Genomic DNA, 20,819 nt, shown 5'->3' with positions numbered 1-20,819 from the left:
TTATTTAATTGATAAATATCTGTTAAAACACCTTTGTATTTTAGGGGAGTTAATTAGTTTTACCTGAGTTTACTAAGATTTATCTGTTTATATTTAGAAAAAGCATTCACAGACATGCTATTTAATAAATAAAAGATGACAGAATAAAAATTTTGTATGAAATAGCCCAATACAAATAAAATATGATAAATAATAATATATTTATTCCACAGAAGAAAGTGATGGGTTTGGAATAACGTGAGTGAATGGTGACAGAATTTAGATTTTCCCTTCAAGAATCAGTAGGCTAAATCAATACTAATACTGTATACTAATAAAAACAACAGCAACCAATCATCAGATTGAGTTCTGTTGCCAAGTATGTTTTGACAAACACACAAAAAAGTCGTCTTTGTTGACAGAAGAAGTATAACAAGAAAACTGCATGGGTGTCTGTTGTAAAATATAACTTTTATTTTGGCAGTCAGCCTACTGTAAGCCATTGCTCCAACCGGAAGCGGAGCAGATCAGCTTCAGAGGGTATCAAGAGGTCGCTGAGGAGTGTGGGACGGTGGCGGACTGTATTAATGTCTGCCTACTCATTGGTAAGGTGCGTGTCCCCTGTGTCCGCTTCGGTCGCCTGTTTAGGAATGCACCCTATGGCATTGGAGCTGGTGTAGATCGCGAGGAAGTCGCGTAAGGGACGAATTCGCTGTTTTCGGCGCTTGCGCTGTCATTTTCAACCGTCGGTTGACAAACGTCGGAGCTTGCGCCGTATTTGTCGATGCATTGATAGCTAGCCAGCTAGTTAGCAGGAGAACTAGTCCATTCGCTGATTGGCCAACCAGCTCGCATTCTGAGCTTTTATAACCGAGCACTCAAGTTCAGGTTCTTTAACCGGACTACCTACTGTTAGTACACTGGTGTATTAGCAAACCAACGTTACTCAATCAGCAAAAAGCGTGACTCGAGGGGGGCAGGGAGAGCACGACGGAGGCGCGGTGAGCCAGGAGCGGCCGATGAGTTCAGACCAGGGCGGAGAGCCGCAGCTGCAGGAGGAGGCTGAGCCGGGACCCAAACCCCGTGGGGAGGACGAGATCACACCCGGGACCGGGGGAGACTCAGGCGTCATGGTGAGTCGGGGCCTCTTCACCCCTCCCCAACCGGACGATCGGTCTCTGGTCGTTGCCCTTCTTAAAAATAGGGTCATAGGAAGTATGATCGCTCGCTATATAAGGCCATCGGTCCGTTCAGACAGCTTGAAAGCTCTGACATCACCTAAATTGCAAGCTGGCCATGTTGTTGAAGACGGTTCTTGTTGACAGTATGATTAATTAATCTCTTCGATGTCCTGCTTACAAAAGCCATTTCTGATCTGCGGCTGAACTTTGCAGCATGTTTGTGGTTTTAAGATTGCTTTCTCTCTCACAGTCGATAGTTCACCCCCCAAAAAACACAATTTCCCCATGCTCTTATTGTTAAAAATCCTTATGAACACTCAGAATGACAGGGGCAATCCCTATGGACTTCCACTGGAAAACGATGCAATAAAAATGATTGGAGACTTGAGGCTGTCAGTCTCTCATGTCCTAACAGATCTCGTTTTGAGTTATAAAAACACTCGTTTTCTAAGATGAACCCATAAAAATGTTATTATTTTGTAGTCACAAATGGATTTACAGTATATATGCTACTTGGAGTTGTGTACAAACTAATCTGAATTTCACATTTAAAATAAAATGTTTATTTGTTGTTGAATCTGTGTCTGCCGTAAGAATGGTATGTGAATCTGATATGGCAATAAATTCAAATGCAACCAAACAAGCACCCTTTTGTTTTTTACTGAATAAAGGAAGTTTGACACGACATGACAAAATTTTAATTTCTGGGTAAACTGGCCCTTTAAGGCTGTCGAGCATGACAGGAGTTAACCGGTTAAATTAGCCCATATGCTAGCGAAGATACACATGTAAACGTTTCGCTTGTTAGTTATAGATTAATTCACAATTTGGCCTTGGGAATAACGTTAACGTTACAGATTTTTACCCGACATATTCAACCGTAAAACACGCTGTAATTCGCCAACATTCATTCAGTGGCCTGCTTTCATAAGCTTATTCACGCAGTCGCAGTCATGTGACAAGAGCTCTCGTGAAGTTATAACCTAATAGAACATACTAACTCCAAATTATATTATTTATAACACTGACTTAGGGAGTTTATACGGTTTTCTGAGTAATAACTATCAAATATTTGTTTCTGCGTGTGTAGTTGTAAGCCGACGTCCTTGTAATATACCTAATATTTCCTGCATTTTTGCTCGGGAGGACCCGTAGCAACCCTGTAGCTTTTCGGAGAAGGACAATCTCTGCTCTCGGCCTAAATCTTCAGGCTGACATATTCTAGAAACACTTTAGTCTAGTATCCTAGAGGGTCTTTTAGTGTTGTTTGTGTTACAGGCTCAGGAAGCTTAACCGCTGTTTTTGATAGTTTATGTGGAGGATGAGGGTTAGGAAGCAGGTGGTGGTTCCCAATGGCGCCCCCGTGGCCATGTGAAATGAGCAGGTATGGATTATTGGATGCACTTTTGTAGCCAAAATATTAAACGTGTAATAAAAGTACATATGGAAACCTTTTTTTTTTCTTCTTCTTCTTGCACCTGCTTCAATGCTTTCCTTTTAAGTCTGAAGACTAAATGCTTTTGAACAAACATGCAGATTAGACTTCTGGATACTTCTATTTTGATGGGAACAATAAGAGGACAGTCTGACTCTGTATGCTTATTTGTTAACCGTGATTTACCATAATTTCAGGTCTTTTCAAAGTTTGGTGTTCCACAGTGTGTTAAAATGAAAAATGTTAATGATGTGTGTTTTGACAACAGTGTGTTTTCTGTCACTTTATAATCAAGTGTGAGTTGAACTCCGCTGTTCCAGACTGGATACTAAACACTTTAGCTTATTGTTTTTTTTTCTTCTGGTGGACAAGAAACCTACAAATATCTGGCCAAGATTTGTCTGAAATGTATGTTACATAATATTAATTATTTATTGAACTGTTCTATAAAAGCAAAATCACACACTCCATAGTGCTGTTGGATCAGTGGATCAGCTCTTGTCCTGTGAAAGCTGTCTGTTTTTTGGATGAAATGGAGCTGTCAGTCTTTCCCTGGCAGAGAACGATTCAAGAAACTGCTGCTTGGACCAATGGGAAAGTGGTAGTTTTGGCAAGTAACGAGTTGTAAACATGAGCCCATGTGATTCTGCTCACCTCGTGCTGCCTTTGTGTGTTAGTATTGACTGAAGGTGTCGATAAAGGATGTGGAATTTTTTTTAATGTCGTGCTTATGATGAGAGATCAAATGAGAATAAGGAATGACAAAATAATCATGCTTAGACTATATATTGTCTTTTGAAGATTTTAAAACAAACTTTCAGGTTTAATGAATTCAATGCATTTCCTTCTGTTGTTCCAGGTCACCGCTAAAGGAGCTGGTCTGAACCCTAATGCCAAGGTGTGGCAGGAGATCCCTGCAACACAAAGTGAAGCTCCTGTGGATGGCACCGTCGCCTCCCCCTGGTCCCAGAACAATACGGCTGAAGGTAAACAAACCTCTACAATGCCAGTAAATCACTCACATATGTTACTGGGCCCTCACACATAACACCGGGTTCACATTACTCTGTTTGTAGTGCATATGCGTTGCTTTTTTTTCATGCTCATGTTAATGGAGCAGAGCATTCACATTGCACATGTTTTCAGTCCGGCAATTTGTTTCAGAAGCGGTGTGTCTGCAGCAGTGCAGAGATCGTTTCAGTCTATTTTTGAGTCTATTTTTGCTGCACTGTACACGCTGAATTAAAGTAACAGTGTATTGTTTGTGGTAAATATGTAAACGAAAATGTAGTAATTACATCATGAATGCATATAATTAAAGTCTACTGTTTCTCACAGTCAACACATATGGCTTGTTGGCTAGTTTTAAAGAAAAAAAAAGCACTTTTAGATAAACAAAGCAATAATAGATGGCACTTGTGTAGGTAGGAAAACAAAGTTCTTTTATGAACTTCAGGATTGCATTTAATAAAGATTTAGATGTAAAAGAAAAGGCAGTAGAGTGACTTTTTCTTTCAGTGGTAATTTTTAATTTAGGATGTCTGTGATGATGTAAGAAAAATATCTTAAATGTTTTGTCACTTGCTTGAGCAACTTTTTTGTACAGTGTGTAAGCTATTGTGCAACAATTGAATGAGTATAAAACCACAAGTGCACTGCACGATCGAACATTTAGGTGAGATAAATATACATTTTAGAAAAATGTCAACAGAAAAAAAGCCCTCTCCCCTCAAATTAAAAAAAAAATCAAATAAGTCAGAACAGGAAAATTTCTGCTTGAGGTGGTTTTTGACTTGTGCAAAAAAAGGGTTAATGACAGGATTGGGAAATGGAAATGCATTTTGCAAATACATTTCTCCAAGGGGATCAAAAAAGTCATGTGACTTTGCACTGTGGGATGGCAAATCCTGACTAACCAGCGGAATGATCTTGTTCCACAGCATCTGAAATGCTGTTATATGGTCATTCGGAAATGCCCGAGCAAAGTCTGTCATCAAAGTATTTCTGTATAACCGCCTCCCAGAACTGTTAACTGTTCCCAAACAGCAGCATCCACCTCTGAAAGCAATAACTGCATTCATTGTGTTTCGTCTGCTCATCCTGACATGCAAGTAATGTATTAAATAGGAAAATTATTATATTCATTCATTTCTCCTACTTTTCTTAGTGATGTATAGTGCCAGTTTATCAGGAAGTGACAATTTTGTTCTCTTTGACTCATTGGATGGAAACGGTGCTTGTTCACAAATGTCTTTGTGCACAAGTTAAATTAGCAACTTTGGATGGAAGCCGGCTACTGTCACTTGACCAATTTAAAGCATTCTTTCTGAGTAAAAGTATTACTTTATTAAACTTACTGAATGCAAACTTTGAACGGTAGTTGCAAAACATTTGTGCGTTGTCTCACTTTTTCCCCCAAAAATGCCTGCTGTCCTGCACACAACCATTTAAGACACATTCTTGTGACAAGACCCCTGCGTTTTGTTAATTATAAAATGCATCTGGCTGATTTTCTACACATGTACAATCAGTATCCAATGGAAAAGCCTCCAAAGAAGTGCATTGGATTATATTTACAATGGTCCCCCTTAACACGGATTAGTGTTTTTGTGTTTGTGTGTGTGTATATGTATATATAATATTATAATGATTTTAATAATTCGCTCTGTTATTTGTTTCTGTGTTCACTTGGATACCTCGGTAGGTAAACCGTACACGCCTGGCTTCTTCACTCCTGAGGACAACTGCCCCTCTGGTACTGTAGTTGGTGTGGTGAACGGTATGGACCCCCCTGACCAAAGCTTCCCGGTTTCTGAGCACACTACAGCAACTAATGGTATTTGATGTTCGTAATTGTGAAATATGATCAGTTTTGTGTATGTTTATTAGATAAATCTTGTAAATCCATCCCTGTTGTCTGTTATCGGTACACATTTTTACCTTTTGTTTATGCGGTTTGTTTACACAGTGGAGTCCAAGCTCCCTGAGGAACAGCCTGTCTCTGAAGAGACTTTGCGTGAGTCTCTTAAAAAAGAATTGGAGTTCTGTTTCTCCAGGTAAGTGCAGCCCTGTAATGCAATGTAAGCTTTCGATTTAAATGCAACTAAGTAAACAGCACTCCTCCCATCAGCTGCGGTTACAGATGTTTCTCTTTTATCCCACAGGGAGAACTTATCTAAAGATCTATATTTAATATCTCAAATGGACAGTGACCAGTTTGTCCCTATTTGGACTATTGCTAGCATGGAAGGAATCAAGGTCCTAACAACCAATACGGATCTCATCTTGGATGTCCTCAGATGTACGATCTTGCATTTTGCATGTATGGTCCATTTTTTTTTAATTCAAAGTACAAAAGTAATATTACTCTGACCACCTACAGCATCTCCTATGGTCCAAGTTGACGAAAAAGGTGAAAAAGTGCGGCCAAATCACAAGCGATGCATCATCATTCTGCGAGAAGTCCCTGAAACAACACCTGTTGAGGTGAGAAATATTATCAAGAAGTAGAAGCTGGGGCTATCTTTGGATCCTCTTATATTTATATGCGTGTTTGTTGTTTCTTATCAGGAAGTGGAAACCTTGTTCAAGAATGACAACTGTCCCAAGGTAATAAGTGTGGAGTTTGCACACAACAACAACTGGTACATTACATTCCAATCGGATACAGACGCTCAACAGGTATGAATTTCTGTTGTTATTTAGAGATTAAACAAATTGCTTGCTTTTGGATCTGAAACTAATTGGGTTACCTCCATCCAGGCATACAAATATTTAAGGGAAGAAGTGAAGACATTTCAGGGAAAACCAATCATGGTAAGTTCTTTACAAAAATGTGCAGCGTTCAATTTGTTTATATCAGATGGGCTATTAACTTCCTGCTTTTTTTTGTTCTCAGGCCAGAATAAAAGCCATCAACACTTTCTTTGCGAAGAATGGTTACCGCAGTCTGGACTGCAGTGTATATCCTCAGCAATCTCACACTCAGTCCCAGTACAGCTCCCCTCTCTTCATGCAGCCCGTTTACAGCCCCCAGCAGCAGTACCCACTCTATGGCATAGTACCTCCTACCTGGACGGCTTCTCCTACTCCATACTTTGAGACTCCCCTTGTAAGAGTTTTTTTTAATTATTATTATTTTTATTTATTTTTTAGTTTGACCTGACAATACATTTTTGCATTTCATTATTTTGACTGATGCTGTTATCCACAGGCACCTTTTCCCAACAGTGGTTTCGTCAATGGATTTAGCTCAGCTGGACACTACAAAACTGGCTCAAATTCTCTCAACCTTAACCGTCCCTTTAGCAGGAACCGGTGGGTCAAGTTGGGCTCTTTCATTCTACCATCAGTTTATTTTGAATGAATTAACTGTCTAGTTCTAAACTCACTATAGAGTGCAACAGGGTTCTGGCAGCAGATTCATTTTTCTCTATAAGGGAATTGATGATAACTTCTAAATCGTTAAAAGACAGCATTACTGTGAGCTGTGAGGGTAAAAATCAATGGTATATGCTTTTGTTGAAGCCATCAGCCTGCATTATTTTAACTTTCTTAAATAATTGTTTAGCTGCAGAATTTCAGGTGAACAACTACATTACCTCTCCACCAGTCACAGAACCGAAACACAATAAATAACGCCAAAAGAACATTTTAGGGCCCATCTACTCCCATGAAGCACTGCGAATGATGTGATTGTCAGTCTCCCTACACTCAGTGTTAGATTAAAAATTAAATCCGTTTTAATTTGTCATTCACAGTGTTTCTAGGGATTGTAATTCTTTGCCTCATTAAAGCCTGTGTGTACACAGTCTTGTTTCTTAGGTTTTTTTGTCTGTTAGAACTCAAAGATGACTTTTTATTTCTTACTCCCATGGAGAAAAATTACTGTAAAAATACTTCCAGAACCAAGGCTGTTGAAAAAGTGGACAGGCACTGTTGTACTCTATTGTAAAAGGATGTCTGAAATCTGCTTTCCCATTTTTTGTATTTGATACAAGAAGTTTGAAAGTTTAATTCATGTATAAGCTTATTTTCTGTAGTGTAAGAATATAGGCAGTTACAGTAGATCACTTGGACATTTTTTTTTACTGTTCCCACAGTGTTCCACTCTATTCAAGAAAGAATGTAATAAATGCTTTCAGGTACAGCTTCAAAAATTTCAAATATCAACAATCATCAATCCATTCTTACTATCCTCTTCAGACGCCTAAAATACCAACTTTGGTGTTCAGCTAACTGGTTTACTAACGAAACGAATCGGGGAGGGTTATAGAAGAAAATGGTTATTGCGGTTATCATCACCTTAATTCAAATGATCTTTCAGACACACAGAATGCATATTTTGCAACTTCTGTCAGAAAGAGAATTACATTTCCTTTGCGTTTAACTCATTTGCATAATTTCATTCATTTGTCTATTATATTCACACTAAAATCATCACACTAACAGCTTTTTATGTTGCATTATCTTCATGAATGGTGTTTAAACATTTCTGTCTGTTTTATTCATTTAAAGAAACATTTAGATTAAGGGCTGACAGAACTTATGTGTAGAATACAATTTTAGCTAAAATGTTAACTAAAAAATATATATTTTATTCCATTTACAGCCCTAATTTAAATGCCTGAAGTGAGTTTACTACAGACAGTAAACCAGAAAAAATCTAATAAAATTTGGATAGAAGCCAATTTAAGCTCATTGGCAGTAAAAAATATACTGTTTTCAACTAATTTGCCTGTTTGTCATCTTTTTTGTTTTGTTTTTTGGAGCCATTGCATGCTGCCCGTTGTTTAGCAAAAAGATGTTTGTATGGACATTGTTACACAGAAGCAAATCTCATGTTTTCTTCTGTTTCTGCTTTATGTAGGAATCATGTGAAGCCTCAGACGAGAGCTAATGATGGTCTTTCTTCCACTGTGTCCCCGGTGGCTCTTGTGGATGGACTGTCTGGTTTGCACAGTCCTCAGCCTCCCTCCAGCACCGGGCCAGTGCTGTCATCCACTGAACTCAACTCATCTTTCCCACGCCTAGGTTCCAATGATCCGAATGATGATGGTACCATGGTGGGACATGGAAGGTTTGTCAAGTTTCCCTCTTATAATACTGAATGTCATCTATTGTAACAATATAAATGTCTCTACTGTCACTTTTGATCCGTTTAAAAGGTCCTTGCTGAATAAAAGTAGTAATTTCTTACAAAAAAAAAAACTCTTACCGATCCCAAACTTTTAAATGGTATTGTGTAAATTATAAAAATAGTCATTAGTTGCAGCCCTACTTCCTTTTCCAAATCCCATGTGGCCTACAAAATGTAGTACTTTTAATTTTAGTTTCACCTCTTTGGAATGTCATTTAAATTCAAATTCAGTCAGATTGCACGTTTTGTAAATTTGGATTAATCTTTTGTTTTCAGGAGAACGACGTACAGAGGCACTCGAAGGCGGCGGGAGGATGATCGCACAACAGTAAAACATTTCTATTTATTGTATTGCTGATTACAGTTAAACATCTTTCTATTTATGCCCTCTTAATATATATTTTTTCTCTGTTTCTACAGAGACCAGTTCCCCTGTCTCAAGTCAGGGTACCACCCCCCAAGTTTGACCTGGCTGCCTCCAACTTCCCTCCGCTGCCGGGCTGCTCTGCCAGTCCACCCGGGGAGCCTGTGCTGGAGAACCGCCTTTCTGATGTTGTACGGGGCCTGAATAGGGAAAAGGTATGTTAATATAAGATAAACAGCTTTTACACCACTCAGATTGTTTTTGTTCATCGTTTGTTGTTTTATTTCTCTCCAGCAACAGGATTCAAACAAAGAGCCTGCTGTGAGTCCCGCAGCCCCAGCCTCAGAGGAGACCGTCTCCAGGCCCACCCAGCCTGTAGCCAAGATGACTGCTCACATCCCTGATCCTGTGACCTCCAGGTAAGCGATTGTAAATGGCTGGCATTCAGAATCTTGTTTTTATTATTAGTGTCTGAGATTTTCTACTTGTGTTTTGTAGCTCCAACCACCTGGAGAAAAAACCGGAGAAGGTGGAGCCTCCGGTCTATAAAGAGACGTCTGTGACCTCTGCCTCTGTCACAGCCGTGCCACCCAACCCTGTCCCAACAGCATCTGGTCCAAAGCCTCAGGCCACCTCGGCCACGCCTGCAGCCCCCCAATCTAACACTGCCCCCTCCAGTACCCCCGCGCTGGTGAGTTCTAGCTTCTCTCAGGCGGATGATTAGATTTAGAAGTGCCAAGTAGTCAGTGGTCTTTCAGAAGAACTATAGACCCTGTATTCAGTGGGATGTAGGTTCAAGGCCCTATTCTTTTTCTCATTTACTCTCTCCACTTTTTCTTTCTTTCTAATCTGTCCTACAAATTATAATCTTATTAATATAAATATTTTCTTTGGTTACCTCTATGGTGGAATGTTTGAAATTAAGACAGCACTAAATATTAGCATTGTAATTTTACTGATGTTGGGTAAAAATGATTATTATTTTTATTATTATTAATAATACCTTTTTTTGCAATATTAATGTCTTTGTTTTTCTTTGCTGATCATGTCTTATTTACATATGGTTTACATGGTCAAATACATTAACCCCCCCAGTCTAACTCAACACTAAAACAGACATAGATTCAATGAAGTCTCTCAGACATTTAGATATACCACAGCTATCCTAACCTATCTTTGAATATTTCGTTGAGAAAGGCTAATGCTAATTCAATAAACTTCAAAATGTTCTTCTCTTTTCTTCAGGAACCTCGTAAACTCAGTTACGCCGAAGTATGCCAGCGACCACCTAAGGATCCCCCTCCTCCAGCATCCACTTCCAGCCTCAGCAATGCCAGCACGCAGCCTCTGAGAGAGCTGCGCGTCAACAAGGAGGAGGAGCAGCCCTCCAGCCCTGCAAACAAACAGGAGCGCCCTCAGGAATCAGGGGGAAACTGCAAGGCCAGGGAGGGCCGACCGGCCCGTGACTCCCAGGGCTTTTCTCGCAGCAATGGACCCCCCAGAACCAATACAGGGGGGTTCAAGCTACGGGAGCAGCAGAGACGCCCTCCTTTCGGCCATCGCAGTTCCCCCCAGGGAGGTTCCAGACACACTGGAAAAGAGCAGAACATCCCCCCCATATCGCCAAAGTAAAGACTCTAAACAGAATCCTTAATGTATGAATATTTACACACGCATATATAAGAAGAATATGTAAATATATAAATAAATATAAGCACATATATATATATATATATATATATATATATATATATATATATATAAAAATGTGTGTATAAGATATTAAATATGATATCAAATTTAAAATGGTATTCACCTCTCCTGCCTGGAGCACTTCCAGAGGAAACGTCTCATGAAGTGACAATGCACAGACTCGGGTATCCAGGCAAAACGGGCATCAGAAATTGGAACAAGTTGTTGCTTGCTGAAGGACGCCATTGAATAGGAAAAAAACAAAAAAACATTTTATGCTTCTAACTTGACAATGTCCCTTCAGAATGTAAATCCATGGTGATTTTTTTTTCTTTCTTCTTCTTGAAAGGAGGGGGGCCTCTCTTAGTTTTGGAGAGGTGAAATGAGAGGTCTGGTGGCCCTGATGGTGGTCTGCAAAGATCATATGCACTAAGAAAAGGAACATGCATAAATTATGTCATTAACCTATACAAAGATATCACTTTGACATGCAATGATTCATCTTTTTCTTTTCTTTTGTTTTCGGTTGCTTCATTCGCAATCACGGGACACTGGGCGCTCGACCCCTGCGGTGGTTTGACCATGTAAATGAACCTTCGTGTGGAAGGATGTGGTTTGCTTTAGAGTCAGTTCCTCTGGGATTTAGATCCTGTGTAGAATATGCCATGTGTGCTTGAGTGAGTAATTTTGCAAGTATCTTTAGGGCTGACAGTGCGATTTGGTCTGGAGTTATGCTTTAGTTTGTGTGACATACTGTAGTGATTAATTCTGGAACGGGCGCTCAGATTAACTTATGATCAACTTTGGAGCCTTGTTATCGATTCAGATATATAGCCTACTATCACTTCAAGAAGTCAAAGCCTGCCAATTATGATGCTGTTATGTCACTGATTTGCTAATGGGTGATTTGTTTCTTTTTTTCTTTTTATTTTATGTGTGATTTGTCATTGTTTTTGTAGCTAGTTTGAGTAACCAACAGCCTGTGAATGATAACGCTTAACAGTCTGGTACATAGGCACTCTTGAACGTTGTGTCATCTCAGATTTGTGCTTTTTGTTTTTTGTGCATTCTTCTTCCTGGACCGCTCAAATGTCCACTCAAATATCCCGAAAATCAGTCAGGTTCTTGACTATGTTTACAACAAGGTTGTGGTGGTGGATTGGGATATTGCAAGGCAGAGTCAAGAATCATGTTCGTTATGTGGATTGGTTCTTATTTAGAGGTTTTCTTATGTTAATAATCAGTACATTCAGAGTTGAGTGATTGTATGGAGCTGTTGGTCATCCTGATATAGCTCAAGCTGCTCTGAGGTTTAGTTTCTATCCATTACTGTTGAAATGATCACTGTTATATTCAAGCAATTGTTTCTAAATGAAGGCACATTCAGCTTGTCTTTTTGTGTTTCAGTGGAAGAAAGCAACGGAAATCTCCAGTGCTGAATTGATGATTTATGTGGAAATGTAATGCCCAGAGTGGGTTTTCTGGCTCAGGGTTGACGTTTCATCTCATTCCTGTCATTTACAGCATCCATACTAGTTTCATATATATATATATATATATATATATATATATATATATATATATATATATATATATATATATATATATATATATATATATATATATATATATATATATATATATATATATATATATATATATATATAATGTATGAACATCCAATTCGGTAATGCTTAAAAGGCACAGTCATTTCATGCAGTTTTATAGTTTGAAGGAGTTGAGATTCAAAGGAGAATCAAATGTTATATACTTGATTTCCCCTGATTATGTCCTCCAAGAATTGTAACACAAACCCCATATTTAAACAAATACATTTCTTCCTCCCTAGAATGAACATTTTGACTGTTGGATAAATGTCAATATCTGTTAAAATCCTCTTGTTATGATTGCTGCAAGGTTTCTTATAGCTTTGCCAAGGTAATGTGAGTGTTGTCATTGCTATGCCAATGTCAGCGTGTGTTTTTTTTTTTTTTTTTTTTTTTTTTTGTGATTTGGGTGGCATGTGTTTGGGTAATTAGAAATTGACCGATGCATTGGTAGATGGTACTTGATAGTGACTGAGAGGAAAATGAATAGCAGGGGTGCGTTCACTACAAAATATTGCTGTGGTGAATTGGTGCTGTTATTTGAATGTTTAATCAGGAGGATACAGTATTGCTGTTCAATTCATTGTAAAGTATTGCTTTAAAAAAAATATTTTTAACTTATTTTAATTCTGCTGTCCATCTCCAATACAGTCCCCTGTTCCTTGTAAGTTTATCATGACTTATGTACAAAAAGACATTGGGAGAGCATCACAGATTTAACATTTTATTTTATTTTATTTTTTTGAGATTTCAGCAGAGAAAAAATACTTGATGCATTTACTAGAGGCTTGGTAATGCAGTAAATAACAAATCACTGGGGCTTTTTTTTCTTTCTTGTTTTCATTAATGAATATGAGCAGCTAGTGGTTTAGGATAATGAAATGCACTAACTTGTTAAAAAATCTTATTGTCATGTAATGTGAAATTATACTAGGAGCATAAGGTAATGATATTGATGTTGACAGGCTTGCAGAAAGCTACAGAAAATAGCAAATTTCTCTTTAATGTTTGGGTTATTACTGTTAATTGATTTGGGGTTGGTGTGGCAAAGGGAAGAATTATATAACAATGGATTGAAGTGAGACACTAAATTCTAGCTGTCTGCATAAAATGTCACAAAAAGAAAATAAATTATTTTGTTTTGGCCTTACCTTTGTCTGGTTCATTTGCTGTATTCTAATTTGTTGTCAAAATATTTAGTGTTGCCTTTGTCTGGTTAAGAAATTTATAGAAATGTATTATTTTATATTAGTTACATCGTTTATTTTATATTAGTTAATTAGTTACATAAATTATTTTACCTAAGATGGGGCTTTTAGTTTGTATTATGGTTTAGTTGTTTCAAATGTAGGAAATTAAAGAGTATGTCATTTTTTCCCAGACATTTCCTGATGTACTGTACAATATCATTCAAATGTTAGATTTTTTTTCCTCTGAAGCTGCATTTATTTGATCAAAAATACAGTAATATTGTTTAATTTAACATACTGAAAAATGTAATTTATTTCTGTGATGGCAAAGCTGAAATTTCAGTATCATTCAGTGTCACATGATTTTTTAGAAATTGTTTTAATATGCTGATTTGCTACACAATAAGCATTTCTTAACAATGTTGAATACATGCTTTATTTTGTATTTATTTAATTTTTTTTTTTTGTGGAAACCATAATACTTGTTTCTGGATTTTTAGAATAAAAAGTTCAAACAGTTAATTTGAAATATATATTTTTTTTTTGTTGTAAAAATACAAGTCTTTCAATTCTGAACAATTTAATGCATCCTTGCTGAATAAAAATACAAATATTTAGTATAGAAGAGTATAACTGTAACCGTAAACTATCAACATTTATAACACCGTTTCATGTGATGTTGCTTTTAAAAAATGTAATATAACCGGAAAACAATCTACAGTGTGAGGACACCGAGTGGTAAAGTGTCATTCCCTCAGCAGAGGGCCCATCGTGTGCGTGGCTATATTTGGCACAAACAGTACGGTATGTGAAGAATGGCCTCGCACAGACGCGCATAACTAATTTCAGCCATATTTCATGCTGAATTTCCACGTTACAAATGTGTTTCGCCAATACAAACCGACGGATAAATGGCGTTTTAAAATTGTTTGTCACTTCCTCTCGTGACGTCACCGTGTTTGTGTTGAGAACTGGCAGATTAGCTACAAGCCAGCAGCTGTTTTTATTTCTTGCAGGTACCGTTTTGACACTTAATCGTCTTCGATTACATACTTTGCGTTTTGCTTTTGTTTTATTCGAGCTCTTGCGCTTAAGACGACCCAGAGGTAAGAAAATATATTATTTAATGTCCCGGGTGTCGAAACTAGCTCCAAACGGCTAACGTTAGTTCACTCCGGTAGGACCCATACGTTACAGAAATAAGTAATAAAGATAAACATAAACCTGCCTTTAAAAAAACAGCCAGTCTTCTCTGCTCTATTAAGCTGTCGTGTTTTAGACTTCATTTGCTTGTTAAAGCTCGCTAGCTGATCTGTCATGGGAGCTTTTGTTGACAGAATGACAAGAAGACGAGGCGAACAGCAAACAGCCCCTTTGCTTTATTTTATGTTGCATGCATTCTCTGATCAATATTTATAAGGCAGATCGAGTGTGGCAGGCACCTGCTACACAAAGAATAACTATATGTGACCCTGGACCACAAAAAAAGCAGTCTTTAGTGTCAATTTTTATTTTTTTATTTACAATTAAGATTTATGCATTATCTAAAAGTTGAATAAATAAGCTTTCCGTTGATGTATGGTTTATTAGGATCTGACAATATTTGGCTGAGATACAAATATTTGAAAATCTGGAATCTGAGGGTATAAAAAAAATACAAATTCTGAGAAAATCGCCTTTAAAGTTGTCCAAATTAAGTTCTTAGTAATGCATATTACTAATCAAAAATTAAGTTTTTATGTATCTACGGAGGGACATTTACGAAATATCTGATGATCTTTACTCAATATCCTGGTTTTTGGCATAAAAGAAAAATCTATAATTTTGACCCATACAATGTTTATTATTTTATTTTTTTTGGCTATTGCTAAAAATATACCCCAGTGACTTAAGACTGGTTTTGTGCTCCAGGGTCATATATGATATTAGTATAAAAAATATGTCTGAAACGTGATATAACCCACTATAGTATTACCTAAGGTTAGATGAAGTAGCAGAATTTTCCAAAAGTAAATATTAAATGAATGAACAAATGTTTTGAAGAGCTACATTGTTGATCCTCGTTACCATATAAACCAAAAAATAAATAAACAAATAATGTGTGAAAAATTCTTGAAATTGAAGAAGTTCAAGATTAAATAAGCACAGTTGTCTCTAAACAAAACAATAAATAAAAACAGCTAAAACTAATGTAAAACAGTATGTACTTTATTTTAACAGGCAAATTGATGTTAAAATAAAGTACTAATTTTGATGCGAAAGGAAATATTTATAGTTATTTTTTATTAGTCATATATTTGCATGTATCTATTTTTTATATTTGCAAGGTTATTCATAATTTTATTTATTATAAGTGTATCGTATAAATAAATATATTATAAATATTTTTTATTATTTGAACATTTATTTGTTTAACATATTTATTGACATTTATTATATTTATTTTGATTATTGTCTGATTATTATTATCATAATTATTATTATTAAATAAATTGTAACCGTGGCAGTAAGCATATCACAGTTGACATGAAGCGGTACTTGATACACTATTGGCATTGCCTATAAAGAGATTAAATTATTGTATGATTCCTAATGTAAACATATTACTTGTTCTATCAACTTCATTCTCTTGTTAATCTGTTTTCTGTTTTCTTTTTTCTTTGATTATTTTTCTCCCTTTCAAAGCCATCTCATTTCGGTGCGGTGTCACCCGGTCTGGGTGAAATGTCCTTTAGTTCCACATGAGCTCTACTATGTGGTACATCATGCAGAGTATTCAAAGCAAATACTCATTGTCAGAAAGGCTCATTCGAACCATAGCTGCCATTCGCTCCTTCCCACATGATAATGTGGAAGACCTTATACGCAGGGTGAGTTGTGTTACCAAAGCTTTAGAAAGTCTTTCATATATTGCGTTCTGAATGAATATGTGCTTCTTTGACAGGGAGCAGATGTGAACCGGATGCATGGCACGCTGAAGCCCCTGCACTGTGCCTGTATGGTGGCTGATGCTGATTGTGTGGAGCTTTTGCTGGAGAAAGGTGCTGAGGTATAATGTAACAGGAGTCTTTTTTTTTTGAGTTTGCAAACTGAAGTCAATTCCCTAAATTCAGTGTTTTGACAGTTTAAAAGTAAAGCGTGCAATTTTGTTGCCACTAGTGGCGGAGCAATTACACATTTTACTGTTAAGTTGTTAAGGGCTCTGTGGCAAGTAAGTGATATAAAGGTTTTTCAAATCTGGTTTAAAACATGTCAAGATTTCTTTTCTTACATTTTGAATAATCTTAATCGTTATTTTTCAAAAAAGTTATTAAATCGTTATTTTCAAGGTAAAAGTATTTATTTACAAATATCTCAAATTAGTATTTTATAAAGATCATTAGGTTTTTGTTATAAAAAGTTTAAACTATATTATTATCTTTAATACTCAGTCATGCATCTGCAGGGGTCCTCTCTATGACATAATTTCCAGGTTTTTATCCCCTGTATATTTTTGCCTTTTGGTTGCAGCACATAACTTTGATTTGGCAGACTTAAAAGCATAGTTCACCCAAAAATGAAAATGATGTCATTAATGCTCACCCTCATGTCGTTCCAAACCCGTGAGACCTCCGTTCATCTTCGCAACACAGTTTAAGGTATTTTAGATTTAGTTAAACCTATGTAAGGTCTACTGTCCATGTCCAGAAAGGTAATAAAAACATCTTCAAAGTAGTCCATGTGACATCAGAGGGTCAGATAGAATTTCTTGAAGCATCGAAAATACAATTAGATTCAATAAACCAGTTGAAGAAAATGGTTCACTGGTTCTTTTGCGCTCAACGTAATGGCGTCATTTGCGATGATTGCCCTTGATTCAAGCCTTCGGTTGAACTCTTTCACAACAGACACGGAAGAGAAGACAATGCTGAACAAAGTCATAATTTTTTGTTATTTTTGGACCAAAATGTATTTTCGATGCTTCAACAAATTCTAACGGACCCTCTGATGTCACATGGACTACTTTGATGATGTTTTTCTTACCTTTCTGGACTTGGACAGTATACCGTACACACATTTACAATGGAGGGACAGAAAGCTTTCGGACTAAATCTAAAAATATCTTCAATTGTGTTGCGAAGATGATCGGAGGTCATTAATGACATAATTTTCATTTTTGCGTGAACTATCCCTTTATATTTTTTATCATATTTGAGAAAGTTTGGTTAAAATATATATAAAATAAATTTTGCAGACAGTATTAATTTTTTCTAAAAGAAATGAAAACTTTTTCAGCAAGGATGCATAAAATTGATCAAAAGTGACTGTAAAGACATTGCTAATAATATAAAGTATTTATATTTCAAATAAATGCTGTTGATGTGAACTTTCTATTCATCAATGAATCCTGAAAAACGTTGGTTTTCACTAAAATATTTTTTTTTTGTCATGTGTCTGTCTGTCTTCATTATCATTTTAGAAAAGATGCATCCCCCCAACATTTTTCACTTAATTTTTGACAATTTGAATTCAGAATTAAAAGTAATAATAATAATTTTCTCACACAGGTAAATGCCTTGGATGGCTACAACCGCACTGCCCTGCATTACGCAGCGGAGAAGGATGAGGGTTGTGTGGAGCTGCTTCTAGAATACGGGGCCCAGCCAAATGCTCTGGACGGCAACAAGGATACACCCCTGCACTGGGCTGCCTTCAAAGATAACCCTGAGTGTGTACGGGCCCTGTTAGAGAGCGGCGCGTGTCCGAATGTCCGGGATTACAATAACGACACACCCCTCAGTTGGGCAGCCATGAAAGGCAACCTGGAGAGTGTCCGTGTGCTGCTAGAGTACGGCGCTCAAGTCCACGTCACCAATCTAAAGGGCCAGACGCCCATCTCTCGGCTGGTGGCGCTGCTGGCTCGGGGCCTGGGCACGGAACAGGAGGAAGAGTGCCTGGAGCTGCTCTCCCGTGCCGCGGGGAGGTTCGAGATCCGCAGGGCCGACGGCTCTTTACCACGTGAGCTCAGTAAAGATCCTCAGTTACTGGCTCGACTCACTAGCCTCGTAGCCCAACCGCCCTCGTTGCGAGCATTGGCGCGCTGTGCCGTTCGTAACAGCCTGGGAGTTCAGTACCTTCCATCTGCAGTGAAACAGCTCCCGCTTCCAGAGTCAGTGAAAGAATATGTGCTCCTCAGAGACTGAGCGAGAAGACTGTCCTTAATGTCAGACGTGGAGGAGGTAGATGTCTTCTGTGTACGTGAACATGTGATTGTAATCAGACTGCAATCTGACGTGTCTGTCCATATACAGTGGGTGAATAAGTGAGGAAGTTTCACATTTCGTTTGTTGCTTTAATGTCATCAAACAGATTCAGACTTGGGTTGCAGTACAATTATGTGCTTTGGTGCAGAGAAATACTGATCTGGTAGGAGAGAGATGGTCAATAAACCACTTATGAACCCATAATGTTAAAATGTCAGTAGATAATATGTGAAACACTAATTGCAAAAACAAGAAAATAACTAAAAAATATTATTTACCAGTAAATCATATGCACACAGAAATAACACTTTGACAGCACTTGTAAGTTATAATTATATATTACATTTATTTCAAACTTATACTTGAAGATAAAAGTTTTTATTTATGCAGTAATTTTTTTTAAAGATAGTAAACCTTTAGATAACATTTTTAAGTCAAATAAATATTAGCATTTTTGTTAAATAATTTTATGAGGCTTCCCAGTCATCAAAAATAATCTTGGAAAAATATAGTAAATTTACCACAAAGTAACCTTGTTTTATATTAGTTTACTAATCTCTGGCATTTTGAAGCAGAACAATAAATGAACACTTAATTGGATTTCAAATCAATATCGATGTCCATCTATCACTTTGGGAATTATGAATATTTATCTTGAAAACTACCTGGTTTAGTGTGTTGGATTGTACTCCTTTTTTTTGGTGCTGAAAGTGAGCTGTACTTTTGCCTTTGAGATGAAAACACAGCAAACCTTAACAAGAATATTCTGTCAGTAATAGGAATGTTAATTTTTTTTTTTTTTAGCTTCAGAGTGTCATGTTGGCATGATCATTATAAATGCTTGTAAACCGTGAATGGGATGTCTTAACTGAATTCATGTCAACATTAGTGTCACATCTTGTGGACCTCAATATATATATATATATTAATTATTTTTTTGATGTTGTTTTCATTTCACTGTTGTTATATTGCTTGATTAAGAGGTATGTGGTGCATACATCTAGTTTTATGCATGCAGACTAACCAGTAAAATCCTCCATGCATTGTTGCAAGTCTTTTGCTGCAGTTTTTTTTTCTCAAAAACAAGTGAAACCTTAACGTGATTATGAACAAATCAAGATAAGAAACCTTAGATAAGTAACGTGTGTATAATTGTAACCAGTAGAGGGTGCTGGAATACCAGATGATCTAAAACAGTCAGCTAAAGCTACGGAATTTTGCCATTTACCTGGTTTGTAAAATAAGAATATTTTTTAACACATCAGACCTTCAAGAAAAGGTTAATTACCTATATTTATTTATAATAGCTTAATAAACATACGTAAACAGTCATGCAGCCATTGCTTACTAAGACTTTTATATTAATTATCTAAAACGTACATTTGATTGTCATGAACATTTTCGGTAAGTTTTTTAAGACTTTAAAAACGCTTTCCGTGAATCCATGTTTTTGTTTTCTGAATAGGAAATTTAATAATGAGAAATAATTATATTTTAATTGCATACATTTCACTTCCTAACTTCAGCAAGTGAATTTGTGTTTTGCATCATGCTTTATTTAAACTCCCGTCTAAGCACAGGATGTCCTCTTTAAGAGAATGTAAATCGGTCAGGAAGGAAACTACAGCAGGACGGAATAAAGGCCCTCTGCAACCATCCTCCTTCTGCTTTCAAAGCCATCATCTTCAGTTTCATCATCGCTTTACATGAGTTAATGCACAGCAAAATCTGTATTTTACTGATCAAGATTGTAAACATGGAAGACTGAAAAAAAAACTTCTTTAAAAAGTCCGGCGTTAATATTGCAAAAATTTCACAATTAAAAATATTCTATTTTAGAGTAAGAATATGATTTACATTCACATCCATCGCAACATTCAAAGTTCGTGCCAAAATGTTATAACATTATTACAGTCATAAAATAAATGAACTACAGTTTCTTAATCAGAAAGAATCAGGAAAAAAAAGATCAACTGTGTGTATATTGAA

The 20,819-nt window shown here is 36.8% G+C and overlaps 2 protein-coding genes across 6 annotated transcripts; both read left to right on the top strand.

Moving 5' to 3' along the window:
• Nucleotides 1-508: 508 nt before the first annotated feature.
• On the top strand, nt 509-10,866 carry LOC127944768 (la-related protein 4). 3 transcript variants are annotated; one of them, XM_052541001.1, is made up of 17 exons: nt 509-1,112; nt 3,455-3,581; nt 5,300-5,431; nt 5,564-5,651; nt 5,760-5,896; nt 5,978-6,081; nt 6,166-6,276; nt 6,358-6,411; nt 6,494-6,706; nt 6,809-6,912; nt 7,698-7,739; nt 8,465-8,674; nt 9,011-9,062; nt 9,155-9,313; nt 9,393-9,517; nt 9,597-9,789; nt 10,344-10,866. In XM_052541001.1, exons 1-17 carry the CDS (start codon nt 999-1,001, stop codon nt 10,728-10,730), a joined length of 2,352 nt encoding a protein of 783 aa, XP_052396961.1. In that variant the 5' UTR covers nt 509-998; the 3' UTR covers nt 10,731-10,866. The 3 variants fall into 3 exon arrangements, with proteins under 3 accessions (XP_052396961.1, XP_052396962.1, XP_052396963.1); XM_052541003.1 differs by lacking the exon at nt 509-1,112 and adding an exon at nt 1,889-2,544; XM_052541002.1 differs by lacking the exon at nt 7,698-7,739.
• Nucleotides 10,867-14,290: 3,424 nt separating this feature from the next.
• LOC127945110 (ankyrin repeat and SOCS box protein 8) lies at nt 14,291-19,878 on the top strand. 3 transcript variants are annotated; one of them, XM_052541681.1, is made up of 4 exons: nt 14,291-14,391; nt 16,273-16,457; nt 16,532-16,636; nt 18,135-19,878. In XM_052541681.1, exons 2-4 carry the CDS (start codon nt 16,329-16,331, stop codon nt 18,768-18,770), a joined length of 870 nt encoding a protein of 289 aa, XP_052397641.1. In that variant the 5' UTR covers nt 14,291-14,391; nt 16,273-16,328; the 3' UTR covers nt 18,771-19,878. The 3 variants fall into 3 exon arrangements, with proteins under 3 accessions (XP_052397641.1, XP_052397640.1, XP_052397639.1); XM_052541680.1 differs by lacking the exon at nt 14,291-14,391 and adding an exon at nt 14,403-14,603; XM_052541679.1 differs by lacking the exon at nt 14,291-14,391 and adding an exon at nt 14,406-14,693.
• Nucleotides 19,879-20,819: the final 941 nt, after the last annotated feature.

Source organism: Carassius gibelio, chromosome A23, assembly GCF_023724105.1.
Source record: "Carassius gibelio isolate Cgi1373 ecotype wild population from Czech Republic chromosome A23, carGib1.2-hapl.c, whole genome shotgun sequence".
Classification (NCBI taxonomy): domain Eukaryota; kingdom Metazoa; phylum Chordata; class Actinopteri; order Cypriniformes; family Cyprinidae; genus Carassius; species Carassius gibelio.
Note: the sequence above shows the minus strand (reverse complement) of the source record. Positions and strands in the feature narration are given on the sequence as shown.

Coding starts and splice junctions, on each gene's coding strand:
- LOC127944768 (XM_052541001.1), top strand. CDS start 999: ATGAGTTCAGACCAGGGCGGAGAGCCGCAGCTGCAGGAGGAGGCTGAG. Junction 6,412..6,493: donor TTCAGGGAAAACCAATCATG/GTAAGTTCTTTA, acceptor TTTTGTTCTCAG/GCCAGAATAAAAGCCATCAA. Junction 8,675..9,010: donor ACCATGGTGGGACATGGAAG/GTTTGTCAAGTT, acceptor TTTTGTTTTCAG/GAGAACGACGTACAGAGGCA.
- LOC127945110 (XM_052541681.1), top strand. CDS start 16,329: ATGAGCTCTACTATGTGGTACATCATGCAGAGTATTCAAAGCAAATAC. Junction 16,458..16,531: donor TGGAAGACCTTATACGCAGG/GTGAGTTGTGTT, acceptor CTTCTTTGACAG/GGAGCAGATGTGAACCGGAT. Junction 16,637..18,134: donor TGCTGGAGAAAGGTGCTGAG/GTATAATGTAAC, acceptor TTTCTCACACAG/GTAAATGCCTTGGATGGCTA.